The sequence below is a fragment of the Papaver somniferum genome, unplaced genomic scaffold, assembly GCF_003573695.1.
Source record: "Papaver somniferum cultivar HN1 unplaced genomic scaffold, ASM357369v1 unplaced-scaffold_117, whole genome shotgun sequence".
Classification (NCBI taxonomy): Eukaryota; Viridiplantae; Streptophyta; class Magnoliopsida; order Ranunculales; family Papaveraceae; genus Papaver; species Papaver somniferum.
Window position 1 is genome coordinate 71,017 of NW_020620714.1, and position 16,671 is coordinate 87,687.

Consider the following 16,671-nt stretch of genomic DNA (forward strand, 5'->3'; position numbering starts at 1 on the left):
GGGCTTTCAGCGATAAGCCGAATGGGATGGTGTCAGGGTTTGGGAAAACGGAACGGGTTATATCAAATGTTTGTTTACGAGGAAATTGCATTTATGGCCGAGGTTTCAAGTTTATGTGAGTCAGGTACATGAAAGGGATACAGAAAGCGGTGATTGAAGCCATGGATGCGTGTTTGAAAGAATTGAAGAAGACTAATAAGGTTGATGTTGATGATTTGACTTTAATGTGCATTTTACATTTGATTACCTTGTTAGTTACTCTGATAGTCTGATTGTTAGTGTGCTATTTGGCAATGTTGATATGATGTGCATATTTAGATGAAATGTATGAACCTATTTTCTTCTTATAATATGGCTAGGTATGATGCAGTTACTTATCTGAAGTATTTGGATATTTTAAGAGTATCAGAAGGTGTTAGGTCGATTTGGATTTTTGCTGATTCGAGTAATCACCATTGCGGTAAGTCCTGCTTATGAGCTAAGTCGGATTCTAACAAAATAGTGGGCTCTGCTTTATCATCATCTATGCTGGTTCATTTCTATTCATTCAACTGCACAACCAAACCAAATCAAACATAATCCAGAGCTGAGATATGGTAATCCTGAGAAACTGAAAGAAGAGAAAACCAAAATCAACGCATAGACAGCCACATTTCCACACACCTACAGGCTGAACTAGAAGATGGCATGGAATCAAAATTCATATATCTATGTCCCCATGCTTGTATAGTTCTTCTTAGCTATTCAATCACGTATGCGCCAAATACAAGGAAAATCAAACCAAACGCTCATGGAAACATACGGATATATATGACCCGAGTAAAATTACTTAACAAGTATGACATACATTTCAATGCTACAATAAATCCAGGTCCTGCTACTAGTCTTCTTTAACAGATAGATCTTCTCCATGCTGCTCGTCTCCTTGAATAAGCTCAGGATACAATTCTCTAAGAGAGGAAATGGATCTCAAATACGGTTCCAATGGCACGTACCTGCAGGAAGAACACAATTCATATCACTATGATGAACTGGCATTGACGAATCAATCAGGATACTATTTCACCAACTTTCGTATCTTCTATCACAAAATTAAAGCATACAACTAAAGAAAACAAATTGAATGGGAGAGGTACAATACCTGCTACTTGCTCAGTAGATTCATCATGTTTTCTAGGGAAGATGGATCTCCTCGATTCTCGTCTCTTTGAATAAAATCAACCCGCAGTTCTTTAAGAAAAGAGAGGTCTCTGAGATCATAGGTTAAAGACTCCTTCACTTGTGGGCAGTTTAAGATGATTAATTCCCGAAGAGAAGTCCATCCTCGTAAATCTGGAAGAAATTTAAGAACCGAACAATCGATGAGATACAATTCCTTAAGAGACCCGGTGTAGAGTCCAGGGCCATACAGAGGAACCATGTTCTCCTTCTCATCATCAATTACACCAAAGCCTTCCAACTGATTACAACATTCAATGTACAGCACTTGAATATTGCAATTGTTTTGGAGTATTCTTATTGGGAAGTATATAAGCTCCTCAATATTCACCAAAATTAGATGTGCAAGAAATGTCTGGCTTCTCCCAACTGAGCATACTAACTTGCTGTCGACCTTCACTAATTTCAATAACGTCAGATAAGGAGATGAAGGGATTTCTGTTAAACGCTTGCAGCCTTTGATAGTCAGTTTTTGAAGACAAGAAGGATATGAATTACTTAGTTCTTCTAGAAAGAACATATCAGCAAGTTCGAGATTCAGTAACGAAGGAAATCCGCTAATATCCAAACTCTTCAAAGACATTAATTTGAGAACAAGAGATCGAAGACTTCGAAGCTGCCCAATAGATGATGGTAGTTGTTTTATTCGAACGCAGTATCCGAGTTTCAATGTTACCAAATCTGGAAGTGAAAAATACTATAACCCCCTACTATATGGGTTGAATATAGATAAGCCCCATAAAATGGATCCTTATCTATCAACTCCATTCTTTCACATTTTGATATTTCTAGGCCCAAAACTTTAGAATTCAGGGCTTGTTAATAAATAATTTTTTTAGTAATACCAAACCTGCCCTTTTGTATTTATACTAATAAAATTAGCTATAGATTCCGTTTTTCAGTTCATTTTTTTCATTCTCTCTCTCATTTGCTTTTACTCTCTCTCGGCTAGAAAATAGGAAGAGGAGAAACAACTTCTAATCGAGATTTTCAGTAAAATGTTTTTTCAAAATTTAGATCTAAGATTTACAAACAAAGATAGTGATTACACCTAAATTCAACATCAACATCACTTGTTCCTGGGAGATACAGTGAAAATCAATGGAAAAGAAATGATAATCATCAACAGCAAATGAATCAGAAGATTCACATACAAAATGAAATCGAACATGTAAGTTTCATTAACATTTCAGTTCTATAGCTAGATTTAATTCTTCGATTTTCAAATTTTTATTTCTGCAAGATCGTTTTATGATTTTGAGAACTTTTAAAAGCTTGATTTCATCATAAATATCTTATTGAACTTATAATTGGAGTCAGATCTGTCATCATCTCACCTTAATCTTACTATTGAGAAGAAAATTTTGAAAATAAAATTCAAAAAAAATTCTAGGGTTCTTGAACAAAATTCGATAGATCTTTTAATTTTTTATCTCGATCAAAAATCGGTTTTAAGATTTGAAATCAGTGAATCATTATCTCTTTTACCCATCTATTTGAAATCAGTGAATCATTCTCTTTCTTCTCTAGTTCTTCCCCATTTTCAACTTCTCGAACACAACAAAACACTGTGTCTAAGAACATCATCGAAACCCTAATTCTCATGGAAGATTATTCAAACTCAAATATTTTACCCTAACTTTGGAGGAGTATTGAAAGTGTTTTGGAGTAATGACAATGGCTAGTTCTGGGGATATTGAAGAGATTATTTCAAAACTTTCATCAGATAAAGTTAAAACTCGAGAAGTATGTTTTTCTATGCTTAATTCTTTTCATTTATCAGTGTAGTTGCAGTAATCAAGAACTCGAAATGTTTGAAATGCTACGGTTTTGATTTTTGATTTTTTGATTTTTTTTTTGAATATTTTTTGTTGGATTTTGTAGGAAGGAATTAAGCTGTTGAGTAATTGGTTAGAAGGAGAAAGATCGTTTGGATTCTGCAAAATTCTTAGTGGAAATACTGCGAAACTCAAACCTAATGAGATTCCTCACTGTAAGTTTTGTGTTGTATTTGAAAAAAAGCAAATGAGGATTTTAATTTAGTGTTTTCTTATGTAATGTTTTTGATTGTTTGTTTGTGATTCAGCAAAAACCTGGCCGTTCCTTATTAGGGTTCTCATTGGATGTATTTCGTCTGAGATATCTATGAGCAAGAAGCGTCCACCAAAGCTGATTTTTGCCAAAACTCTTCGGATTGCGATTCAACAGGCTGAGGATACAAAATTTTCAGGTTAGGAATTAAAAAACGTTTGGATGGAATAAAGTCAAAAACTAGATACTGATTGAATTGGACAAAATTTGCAATTTCAGATACAGTGAACCCCCCAAAGAAGGCAAGATAACACCAGATTTCCCGTTGTATCTGTATTTTGCTTTGCATCTGAAAAGCTAGTTACTAACCAAATTACCATGGAACCACCAAATTAGTCAGGATTGTGTTCTTTACAATCTTACTGCACTCAAGCCAAAACTAGAAACCTGAAAATTGCTGATGTGGGAACCGTTGAGTTTTGCAATTAATAACAATATAACATTCTCTAGTCATCTGTTTATTTTGAATGTATTACATGAATGACTGGACTTCAACAACCCTTAAAAACATGAAAATTCGATGGCATTTTGGTAGTTGCATTTGTTCTATCTTAGACCAAATGCCGCTCCTGTTTTTCTTTGGTCAAGAGCGACTGGATGTTGTAAAAGATTTTTCAAGCTTCCTTCATTTATATTGACTGAAGGGAAAAGGGTGCCTGGTAGTTGATATGGACAAGAATTGCGCGCTTTGTTAGATTAAAGGCTGTCTACACTAGTCGGGAAGTAGCTCTTGTGTTATTAACTTAGAATTAGTTCATTTGAACTCCTTAAGTGTGTATTAATTCGATTTTCGTCATATCTCATTTGTTTTATATTAGGCAAGATGCAGCTCTTATTATCCGTTGTCAAGTCACTGTTTAGTCACATATGGGAGGTCTTGAGGGATGTTCCAAGCTACCAGTCTGAATACGGGACCATTCTCCGACATCTTATCGCAGTAAAAGATTATAGATTTCATATGAGGAAGCGGGTTTATTGTGGTAAGTACATTATTTATTTATATATGAAGCTTTGGTATCCATTGTTTCGATGTTACTTTTTTGTAATTTTTCATCTCTTCCCGCTGGTAGGTCTAGTTCTCTTGTATTTGGGGAAGGTGGAAACTTGTTTAGATGGAAAAAGAAACATTCAATCTAACCCAAAAGAGGAAGTGTTTCGCTGCATCCTGACATTGCACTCCTTACTAGAAAATCCTCCTGGGGATTTCCCAGATAATCTTCGAAAAGACATTGTGAAGGGGTTTGTTGGGATTTTCTTGCACATAAGGTACACCGTATACACCTTGACAAATTCTTATCTGTGTTACTAGACCTAAAGGCTATGTTCCTTGACCTCGTTTGCATTGTCATTGAGCATGTTCAAATGCCTTTTGTACGACAGGGATGAGGGGAAGATCTCTCGTAAGCTTATTGAATGCATTAACACATACTTGTGGAAGAATGGCCCCAATCTGGATTCTGAGCCAATGGAAATCCATTCTGCTGTGCAAGAATTTGTATTTCGTTGTTGGCTCACAACTCATGATCGTGCTCTAAAGGTAGGTCTTTTTAGTGAGTCTCCATACTTGCATGATTGCATCTCTTTGTGTGTGGAGGCTGTATAGTCTAATAGTTTCTGTTTTGCAGGATGCACTTGTCCTTTATGCAACATTGCAGTTAAAATTAATCAGAACTGCTGCTGACGGGGGTCATCTGGTAGAACAACTTCTAGATATTGTTGGCAAGGATTTAGATCAAAGCAATATAGCTAGCTCTGCAGTTCTATGGTGAGTGTAGGTGTCCTCTAGTTTTTATTCTCCAGGGAAGCTCCATGGGTTTTTATGATGGATAATCATTTAAGTGCTTGCTGCAATCAGGGGTGACACATGTAGGGATGATAAGCCTGGAATGTTGACGAACTTACGTTGCGGTCTCTTGGAGCTTGCTGCTTCTCTATTTTACAGGGTAGGTTTCTACAATTCTCAGTTCTCAGCTATATACACGATATTGGAGCTGTAAGCTCATGATTATTCCGCAATATATATATATATCTGTATATCTTAAATATTTATGAGGGATATTTGATAGGCTTTCACCACAGATATTTTCTTTTCCAAAGACTCTTTGACAACTCGTGCAGTTCCAGTTTGGTATTCCAAAGTTTAAGTTTTCAAGTTTATATTTGATATTCACAATTTCCATTGAACACAGTAATACATTTCATCTAAAGATTGTTAAGACTTTCTGTTTGAGAAAAATCTCAAGAGTATTTCGGATGCTTACAGATGATTTCTTTTCCTCCAGGCATGTGTAAATATTGGTATATCCAAGGCATCAAATTCTGAGAAACGACCTAGAAGGGAGGATGCTGCTACCCGTCTAAGACAGGGTCTGATTATGGTATGTTGTTACCTGTAGGCTCATATATACACACATGCACTTCACAGCTTGTGATTACTGGAAAAAGCCACAAACCAATGGTGCTTTTCGTTTTCTAATACAAGAACGGTGCCTTTTGTTTTCTTGTCCAAAACTATAATTCACTGAAATATGACAACCAAACTTGACTTAATCATTTGTCCTTCATATGAGATGATAATTCTTGAAAACCACATTTTAGATCTCAATTACATGCCTCAAACAATGTATAATAATGATGCATTATCTCCAGATTACAGAATGGTAGGATAATACTGATTATTAGACTGATTAGATACATGTGTAACTCTTAGTTACACAAGTGAGATGCATGTGTAACTAATTACACATGCTAATTAGATGTGTAGATACCAGTTACACATGCAAATTAGATGTGTAGTTTCTACTTAGATGTGTAACTTTTACTTACACATACTGATTTTGGGTACACCTATCAATATGTATGTGTAACTCCTAGTTACACTAGTCATATGCATGTGTAACTGCTAGCTACACTAGCCATATGAATGTGTATCTCCTAGTTACACATGTTATATGCATGTGTAACTCTCAGTTACACAATTCAGATGCATGTGTAACCGCTAGCTACACTAGTCAGATGCTTGTGAAACTGAAATATACATTGTTTTATGTACTGTTCATTTTAATCGTATAAATACTGATTGCTTGTTGTTATATTTCAGGTTTTAGATAACTTCATAAAAGCTAATTGCTTAAACGTGGTAATGGTCTCGCTGGAACTGGAGTTGACGCTGAATACACAAGTCAGATGCATGTGTAACTCTTAGTTACACTAGATAGACACATATGTAACTCTCAATTACACTAAACAGATGCGTGTGTAACTTCTAGTTACACATGCTAAGAAATTATTGTAAATGAATATTAAAGTAATAACTTTTTTTTTGTGTTTTTTTTTTGATGTCTATTTATTTGCATATATATACAAGTGTAACTTTGCATTACACATATCATAAGGATGTGTAACTTCTGGTTACACATGCCATATGCATGTGTAACTTCTGTTTACACCTTCGCACTGTATTTTAATAATTTCGGGCCTAGATTTAATAATTTTGGGCCTAGATTTAAATTTTATTTAATTTATGGGCTTGACAATATGCATAAGGGTATCAAGGTCTTTTAAAAACTCGGGGCCTAGATTTAAATTTTTTTTAATTAAGGGCCTCATATTATGGGTTATCCATGGGTTGGGCCTGAGCCTAATTTTCCCAATCTGGAATACCAGATCCACACATCCACATGGGAAGGTCCGACCCCATGAAGTTATGAATAACCAATTGTCTCAAACTCTTGGGAGGTTGGAGAGCTTCAAATACTTGAAAATTACACGAATTCTCGTCCCAATACAGATGCAATTCACGAAGATTATGTTTTCCTTTCAGATTCGCCCTCTCAGCATCTACCGGGTCTTTCACATTCTCAAGATTCGCGATAAACAGCACTTCAAGAAAGTTTAGATTCCCTAACTCTTCAAGACCTTCGTTACCTTCGGCTTCTGTGTTTAGTTTTTCTGGTACAGGGTAAAGCAACTTTTCAAGGAAAATTAGTTGCCCTAAACCAAGTATTGGATTTCGCCGTAGATAATAAAATCTTTTCAATTTTGCCCAATTCTTTACATCTTTGGGAACCTCACACAAGTTAAGGTTCACAAACTCAAGGTTGTTGAGGTTAACACAAGACTCTGGTAGTACTTTTATCTCAGTACCATTTATGTCAAAAGATCTTAACTGAGTCAAAGCTCCAAAATCATTGGGTAATTCTCTAAGCAATGGACACTTTTTGAAATCAAATAATCTCAATTTAGAAAGACCTGCCACATACTCTGGTAAGGCTTTTAGATTTTTACAGGTATTGACATCTAATGTTTCCAGATTGGAGAGGGTGGTGACAGAAACAGGTAATTCTTCAAAAGGGTTGACTGACAGATTTAAAATTCTAAGAGATTTCAGACCAGAAATAGAGTCAGGAATGACTTTTAATTCGCAATGGTTGAGATCCAACCTCTGCAAATTACAAAGGCTGGTGACACAATCAGGTAGTTCTACCATATCCGTCCATGAGACTTCAAGGTATCTGAGCTTTTTTAATGATTGAATGTTTGTAAGAAGATTTTGAACCCGACCACCTATGTTATTCAATACCAATGTCTCCAAACTATAAAGTTTATTGATGGACTGATCATTCTCTACTTCTCTAAGATAAATGGAGGTAAGGTGAAGGTACCTTAAATGTCTCAGCTTGAAACTTAAAGAAGGAAACTTTGGATAAGAAGGAATAGGTGAAGGACCCACATGTAAGATGCGTAAGTGCTTATTTTCTGAGAAAATAGAAGGATCTACCAGGTTTGAACCTTCAGGGATAAAAAGTGTCCGCAACTTCTTCGCGTTACTTAAGCTTTTCAGAAATTCTGTTGATGATAAATCCACATCCAATATTAACTGTAACCGACGTATTTCAGAAGTATTATTCAACTCACTCACCTTCAGAGACGCCAATTCCTGATCCCCGGCAACAGCTTTTGCAAGATCATGGACGAGATCATGCATCTTGCACGTCTTTATGTCACCCAATATGCTCCATTCCGCACCATCCAGAAATGAACTCGATACCAAACTCTCAAAGTATTCATCCGCGATGTCTTCAATTGATCTTCTGCTTCCCACATTACAAGTGTCGAGAAATCCTTCTGCTACCCACAGCTGAATCAGTGTTACTCTATTTATCTCCCTACCTTTGGGAAATATAGAGCAGTAGGAGAAACATTGTTTCAACTCAGACGACAAGTTGTCATAGCTCAACTTTAGTATGGGTATGATTTCGCTTTGACCTTCTCTTGTACTCAAAACATCAATTTCTTGAATTGACAACCAATCGCCTTCTTTATTTTTCAAGCGCATGAGACCTCCCAAGATTTTTGCTGCAAGCGGTACGCCACTACATTTTTTTGCTATTCCTTTTCCAATGCTTGTCATGGTTGGAGTCTTTACTGCTCCACCGGGAGAAAATGCTCTCTTCTCCATGATAGACCAACATTCATCATCTTGTAACTTTTCCAATTTGTAAGGAGGAATACTCCCCTTAACCATATCTGCCACCTGAGCTTTACGACTAGTGATTAAAATTTTACTCCCTTGAGACCCGACAAGCAACGGGCTGTAGAGTCTATCCCATTGCTCAGGGTTCTGGTTCCAGAAATCGTCAAGAACTAGCAAATATCTCTTCCCATTTAGTTGTTCCTGAACTTTACTTACCAGTACAGCAAAGTTTGACGGAGAATCAAACTTGTTCTCAGTGGAGGACTCCATAATTTTTATTAAGAGCTTTTCCACATCAAATTCTTGAGAGACATGGACCCACAATTTTAACTCAAAAAGTTTATTTACCATCTCATCATTGTAGACGAGCTGAGCTAGAGTTGTCTTGCCTAGACCTCCCATACCAACTATGGAAACCACAGAGACCTTTTCCATATTTCTATCAGAAGCAGATGGTGTTGCTGATGATGGTATGACTTTGGTTAACATGTTTACTATTTTCTCCTTTTCATCCTCCCTCCCTATAATGTTTGATTCATTAATACAGGGTGCGGTTTCTCGGCTCCGGTGCTCACTGTTTTCAACAGGAAGAGTAACAGTATTGCTAGCAGGTGTAGTTTGCAAGTGAAACCTACTCATATCTTCGGTGATTTCAGCTAACCTCTGATTTATATGTTTGATTTTCCTAGCCATCTTGAAACGAAAAGCAAGTGGGTTGGCAGATGAACCGAAATCACGAGCCTTGATCCTCAAGCGGTTCCCCCTTTCACCAGACTAATTTCTCGAGCAACAACCGGAACCAATTTCTTCAAAATTTCTGTTACACCATTAGCAACAATCCCTTCAAACGCCATGGTGAGTAATTGGTATTCAGTTGAAAGTACTTGATAATGAAAAGAAGATCAAGAAATGAAGAAACTTAATTCAATAGAAGTATGATATGTTGAAATGATGTATAAGACTAAAAGGGTGTACTCTAGAATGGATTGGATTGAAAATCTAATCTACATGAATTGTGTGGGTTTGGTTTAATTAGTCGTCCAATAATGATGCATAGAAATCGTTAGTCGAATATCCATGTACCCCACACACTTTGTCTTTAACTTTTCAATTGCGAATAATGATGCATAAAAATCGTTAGTCGATTCTCCATCCACCCCACACACTTTGTCTTTAACTTTTCAATTGCGAATAATGCCATATAGTTGCCATTATTTAGTTGCCATTATTTACTACGCAGCAGCAACGCAAAGACTAGTTTTGGGTATCCATCCCCACCCCACTTGCACGCACAATCTGTGGCTTTCAAATCTCACCTATTCATTTTCTTATCCAAGACAAGACAATTCAATTCAATGGATGTACGTTTATGGTTAGAGATTCCTATCTTATTCAATGTTAAAAAAATAAATATTAAATTCTAATTAAGTAATATTAACACTAAGTAAATAAAATTATCTCTAATTAAATAAGGGTAGATTAGCCTTTACCTCAAATATTTGGATAAGGGGTTACTGAAACTAGGTTGGATGACCTTTGTCCTCTAGTATGAGGCTCCTAATTGTTTTTTGGGGCCCCAATTAACGGACGTAACTCAAAGACATTCCAATTTTCAAGAAAAGAAAAATGTTCATCGGAAACAAAAAAGATCAAAAATGGTTTTACCTTCTTCATCTACTTCTTTATTTTTTGTAAATTATTTATCACCTTATAATGCACCACTCTGTCTAAGATGTTTTGTGTGACTCAATTTTATTTATTTTTTATATATATTTAACTTAAAGACCGCGAATTCTAAATGTTAAATATTTTATCTTTAGACACAAAATAAAAAGTTAACAAAAAAAATAAAGAAAAACAATTAGGTAATGCAACTGTTTTGAGAAAAAAATCTATTTTATAAGACATGTCAGTATAAAAAGATAAGCCACATAATGATTATGCTCAGCTGCACAACAACTGTATGATTTTTACCACTTATCTATAGGAGATAATTACATTAATGGTAGTGCATTCCAAGCTAATCGATATATTTTGAAGGTGGGTGGTGCGTCCATTTATATATGTTCGAATCTCGTTTAATCCTATTAAACTGAGTTTAGGAATCTATCTTTTCTGTATTGAAATTTCCTTCCTAAATCGAGTTTAGGAATCCATGGTAACAAATGAATTTGGATTTTCATAGAATCCCAAACACGGTAAGATACATTTTTTTTTTAGTATTTGTATCTTTTTTTTTCCAATTTTTTTTATTTTTTAGACCAGTGATACGCAGCCAAATTTCCTCACTAAAATTCTTATTTCTCCAAAGTCTTATTTGGATTAATAGGAAGCAAAAGTTTCATCACCATTCAATGTGCGAGCTTATACTGTATAAACTTTCAAGTCTGCAGATGTTTTCTTTTATTGGGAAAAATAATGAGGTTTTCCTTGACAGTTTGCTAGAATTGAAACAAGACCTTTTCACATACAAACAATTATATTCATGATCATAGTTTTAATTTTGTAAGTCATGCAGATGACCAGGCTATATCCTATTTGGAGGCTAAACATCCAAGTGTCGTAATTTAGATCATTAGGAGTCCATTTCGATGGGAAACAAGCCAAAGAACAGGACAAGGAATCTTTGATTGCCTTGGTCTTCAGAATTTAGCCAAATTCCATCGTTTAGGGTATCAAACTGGCGTTTTTGCTATTTTAGAAAAGTTCTTATTTTGTTAATAACTTCTTCTTAGGAGTCTGTTTGGGTCGCCGTTTGAGGCGGATTGTTTTATTTTATGAGTACTTTTATTATTTTAGGTCGACCAAAATTTGCCAAAAATAGCAAAATTAGGGTCGGAGTCGGTTTAGGGGTTTTTTTCATCCTTTCTTGACTAGCAAGTTAGGATTTTTCCCCAAGTCTATAAAAGAGTCCACCATAAATTGTTTAAGGGAATCTAATTAATATATCTTCTTTATCAAACTTTGTTCAAGTTTAATCGATTTTTTATCTAAAGTTGGGAAATCAAAGTCTAGATATTAATCAATTTTCATAGTCGATATTCCTAGGAATATTTGAAGTCTGAACAATACCTCTCTTTTCTTTAGTTTCGCTAATATCCGCTGCATCAGTAAGTCAATTCAGGAGATAAATTATCTTCCACAAAATCATATTGAGTGCTTTTTTTAATAATCATATCCCCACTTAAGCATACAAATTTTGCTTCAGACGTTCTTGATTACTTCCTCTCCGTTTTCATTCTGCTATAACAATTTAGTTGGCATCTCACTTTGTGTTCAGAATTATGTACATAAATATGATACATGTATATCCTCGTTTAATTGGGGGTCCTAAGAATTAATTTGGTGCCCTAGATTCTTATTTCCACTCATGGTAAATGAATAAGTGGTGTCTAGATATAATGAAAAGATTAGATTATCCTAATCCTTAGAATTGTGACACGTGTCACTATATTAACATTTATTTATTTATTTATTTTTAAATTTATTATTATTATTTAAAATTTTTGAATTAGAAATTTTCCTCGACGTCTTATTTTACTTTCCTATTTATTTGTTTTTCAAAAGTGCAGGAGGTATAATCTCCATTTCGTTTTTGAAAGACAACCTCAATTTTATGGAAAAGAAAACCCCCCAATAAAGAGTCGTTATTTTCTTTAATTTTTTTAAAATAACGACTCTTTAGGTTCGTCATTGTTTTAATGACGACTCTAAAAATTCGTTATTCTCTCAATGAGGACCCTAAAGAGTCGTTATTCTCTCAATAACGACCTTAAAGAGTCGTCATTGAAACTATAACGACTCTGTAGAGTTGTCATTGAAACAATAACGATTGTGACACGTGTCACCCTATTAATATTAAATTTTTTATTTTTTTAATTTAATTTTTAATTTTTTTATTATAATAAGATCAGATAATAACATAAGAAGGTGATTAAATAAAAGAATTACAAACAATTGGTGGGCAACCTAGGAACAAGCTGGGCTCCAAAACCTTTTTAAATAACAATACCTAGTCTATGAAAAATAAAACTACCAAAACCTCTACTAATGTCCTTTCTAACCAAACAATTCTTCAGACGCTTGAAAAAACATAAAGTATCATCTAAAGTAAAGAAAGCTAAAACACCCAAACCGTAGCCATGATATATACACTTGTCCAAGTATTTAGTGCGTTTTCACGAAACCGCACTAGAAAAAGCTTTGCCTGGAACAAAAGAGCGAGTGACTTCGCCTGTGAAAAGAGAGACTCCTGTAACATCCATGCAAACATCTTGATCATTTTCCCAGTTAGGAAAAAAGATATCAGCAGGTCGTAAGTCTTTGTCATCATCCGACAGAAACCCGAGAGAAACTTCCTTACGCGCGGTTACACCATCCTTATAACAAATGTCAGCGATTACATCACGTACAAAGTTATGTCGAAATTTAGGTCCAACATCCTTAGAACAATGAAGCGCGTGATTTCCAAAAATATCCATAGGGCTATTGCAACTTGAGCACAAACTATTCTCAACTAAAGAGTCGTATGAAAGTTTCTTTATACAATAACACTTCAATATCATGACGATTTTTCATATAAATTTGGGCAAAAAAAAAAGGAAAAAAAAGTTCAGTCAATAATTCATTCACAAGCAGAGAATACCCACCATGTTTCTGTCTTCGAAACTTTAATCAGTTACATTCGTCAGCATAGCTGTCTTTCTTTGCCATCATCAAATAGCTGGACTTTTAATTTCACATACTTAAAAGTAGAAACCACTATTGATCCATGTTTTTGTCAGTCTATTATCAGTATTCAGCTGAACAGGACCCCCACTATATTTTCTTTCAAACTTTTATCAGTCACGAAGGACGGAGCCACATGAGGTTGTCTCTTGACATCTTTCACACTTATCCATCGATCTTTCCTGGAGTTTCCCACGTGTCTTGATCTCATGGGATCAGTAGATATCTCGAAGGCGGAGGAAAATGCTATCGCAGACATGTCTAGTGTATCTCACGAATATGGATCTCATATATTTATGCCTTGTTATGCAAACACGTGCCGATGAGATTTTCAGGAACCCCTTTGATTAAAACCATATTTAGAGCGTACACCATGGACGAGTAAAAAGTGGAGTAAAACCATATTTGACCGAAAAACCAATCACAATGGACGAGACGTCGAATTTTCACAAGTTTCGGAGTAAATTTGAGCTCGACTAAAACTAAATATAGCGGGACGGTAGTTAAAAATTCATCTGGTGACAGGAGGATATGGAAGTTGTGTTTATAGGGGGCGTAGACAGAAAGTACGTTTCAATGGAACTGAAAGTTCGCCCGACGGGTACAACTTCTATTACCGCCCCACAACTTCTATCAACGCCCCCACGCAGGCGTAAATACTATGTTTGTCTATTGGGCGGACTTTCAAACTACGTGCGCCTATCCGGCGGACACCAGCATGTATGGTTCCTCTCAGACGTAGTATATATATTCGTTCCATATCAGGCGCAGGTTTATTTTACGCCACATCAGGTGCAGGTTTATTTTACGCCACATCAGGCGTTTAATTAGGTGTTCGTGTGTCAAGGGATGGAGATTAAATGTTCCGCTCAGCTTCAGGCGAAAATTAAAATTGTGCCCGACTATATTTTTACAGAAAATGGGTCATTTGTTCAAATATTTTTAAATCACGGTTCAAATGGACGAGTAAAAAATAGTTTGGGTGAAATGGCCAAAAAGAATAAATAGTAAGGATGAAACTGGTTTCATCCTATCTTAAATTTAAAAAAAATAGCAAGGATGAAACTGGATACATCCTGTGTAAATTAAAAATAAGAAAAAATATTTGAAAATGGGCACGATGAAACTGGTTACATCCTGCCTATTTTTATATTTTTCGCGGTACAGAACATTCATTAGTTCATCGTAAATCAGGAGTCCGACTTTGTGCACACTCCTTAAAGAGTATGCACGTAACATTTCGATCTCCGCCGTTGATTTAATTGAAGTAGCTATGTAACGAGGGTGGTCGTGATTCTAAACATGGAGGATAATGAGCCCAACAATTTACTAATCAACCAATCAAAAAGAAATGTCAAATATACGGTCTTTAGAAGAGTGTGCACATAATTAAACTCATGAATCAGTAGGTGCAACATCGCGATGGGAAAAAGCAAGTTTTAAACCCTTTTTTCGCGGTGCAGAACATTCATTAGTACATCATGAATACATCATGAATCTCGGGGCAAAGTCGAAATGCGAACAAAATAGAACTGCAACTCGTGTTAACACTTCGATTATATAGGCACATCAAAGAGTAAGTTTTGTGTTAGGAAATTACAGGTCAATAACAGGAAACAATATCAGTGAAGGACTTGCATAATGTAGAATAACTATATATCTTTGATATATATGATGTAACTTGATGGACATACCACATTAAAATAATGGGACCGTACAAGAGGTAGCTAATATATCTATATAGTCATAGAATCAGGACAATCAAGATCTAAAATGACCATATGTCTAAAATGAATAATTTCTTACATTTCGCACAAGCGACTATATTCAATTTTCTACCTACTAAATACTCAGATCCTAATATTTGACCCTTGCCATCCTGACCTTCCAACCTGAAAGGAATGCTTTCGATTGAACACCTGAAATTTGTTTAGAGGATATGTCAATGATCTGTAACATTGGGAAGTTAACCCATTTCCTTGTTTAGAGCATAACACAATAAATTACAATTTGGATATGGATCCTAACAAACAAGGAAAAAATCCATTTGTTTCCAACATCTAAAATCTCTGGCATTATACAATTGGAAATAAATGTTGGTAGTTTCATTTCTAATTTGTTTCCATTGAGATTGACTATTGTCAAAGACCAAGTTTCTTTATACAATGATTGTACATAGACATTAGGTATTCGTCCATTCAAGTTGTTTACTCTTAGATTTAAAACAAATAGGACCCCAAACATGGGGGTATATTTCCACTTAAGTTGTTATAATAAAGATCAAAAATTTGAAGTTAATAACTTCCATATGTTGGCGTTGGAATTTCTTCATTAAGTTGGTAAGAGGATATATTTAATCGAAAGGTAAAGTTATCTAATGAATAATCAATGAAGGCCGCATCTAGTGACGGGAAAATTTGATTCTTCCTTAAAGCATATGGGAGTGCAAGTCTAGATCGAAAAGCATATTGGAATGCAATTGAAAGCTTTATCATTTAATTTATCACTATTTAGAGTTGTGTATATAGGATATTAACGCATTCGTTGGATTAATTCGATGAATGTTTTTCATAATTTTCAATTGTAACACTATTTTGTAGAGATTTATTGAAAAGGATACCAGTCAAATCACTGCAATGTTGTAAAATTGCAACTACTTGTTGGTAATTTAGAAAAAATGGAAATCGAAGAATTTGGAAGAAATTATAATTGCAAAAAAAAAGAAATTATATGTTCATTCTTGTAGAGAATATATAGAATAAGGATGATTTTAATGATTTTTTGTCTAATTTACTGCTCAATTTTTCATGTTAACACATTTGGGTTTTGTGTTAAAGAAGAATTTGTCACAAATCTCTATATGATGTTGCTACTGAAATTTTTTCTTGTTACTCAAATTGATGGAATTAATTTGGAAATTTTATTATGTTAAAATTGTAAGAAATTGAAGTTGAAATGGTTCTGATTAGCTTAGTTTCATGAAATTAGCTTTGTAATTCATCTGATTCGATCAAGTGTTGGTTGTATTAGTCAAGTTTATAATTTATTTTTAATAACTAATTTAAAGACTTTATATATTTTGGAGTACTGCAATCAAACTCGGTTGGCTCTTTATCCGTCAAAAAAATGCAACTCGGGATAGGGATGATCACCAACTT

At 35.0% G+C, this 16,671-nt stretch overlaps 2 protein-coding genes across 2 annotated transcripts; one reads left to right on the forward strand and one right to left on the reverse strand.

Annotated features, from left to right (window-relative positions):
- Window positions 1-1,338: 1,338 nt before the first annotated feature.
- Window positions 1,339-6,466, forward strand: LOC113329896 (serine/threonine-protein kinase ATM-like; the record flags this gene model as incomplete). The annotated part of the gene is made up of 11 exons (XM_026576722.1): window positions 1,339-2,389; window positions 2,878-2,964; window positions 3,103-3,211; window positions 3,305-3,448; window positions 4,128-4,289; window positions 4,380-4,575; window positions 4,690-4,846; window positions 4,935-5,074; window positions 5,165-5,252; window positions 5,592-5,687; window positions 6,410-6,466. Coding segments are annotated over exons 1-11 (1,275 nt in total), but the record flags the coding sequence as incomplete, so codon positions are not given.
- Window positions 6,467-6,867: 401 nt separating this feature from the next.
- LOC113329895 (putative disease resistance protein RGA1) lies at window positions 6,868-9,865 on the reverse strand. Its single transcript, XM_026576721.1, has one exon. It carries the CDS (start codon window positions 9,476-9,478, stop codon window positions 6,950-6,952), a length of 2,529 nt encoding a protein of 842 aa, XP_026432506.1. The 5' UTR covers window positions 9,479-9,865; the 3' UTR covers window positions 6,868-6,949.
- Between the last annotated feature and the right edge of the window lie 6,806 nt (window positions 9,866-16,671).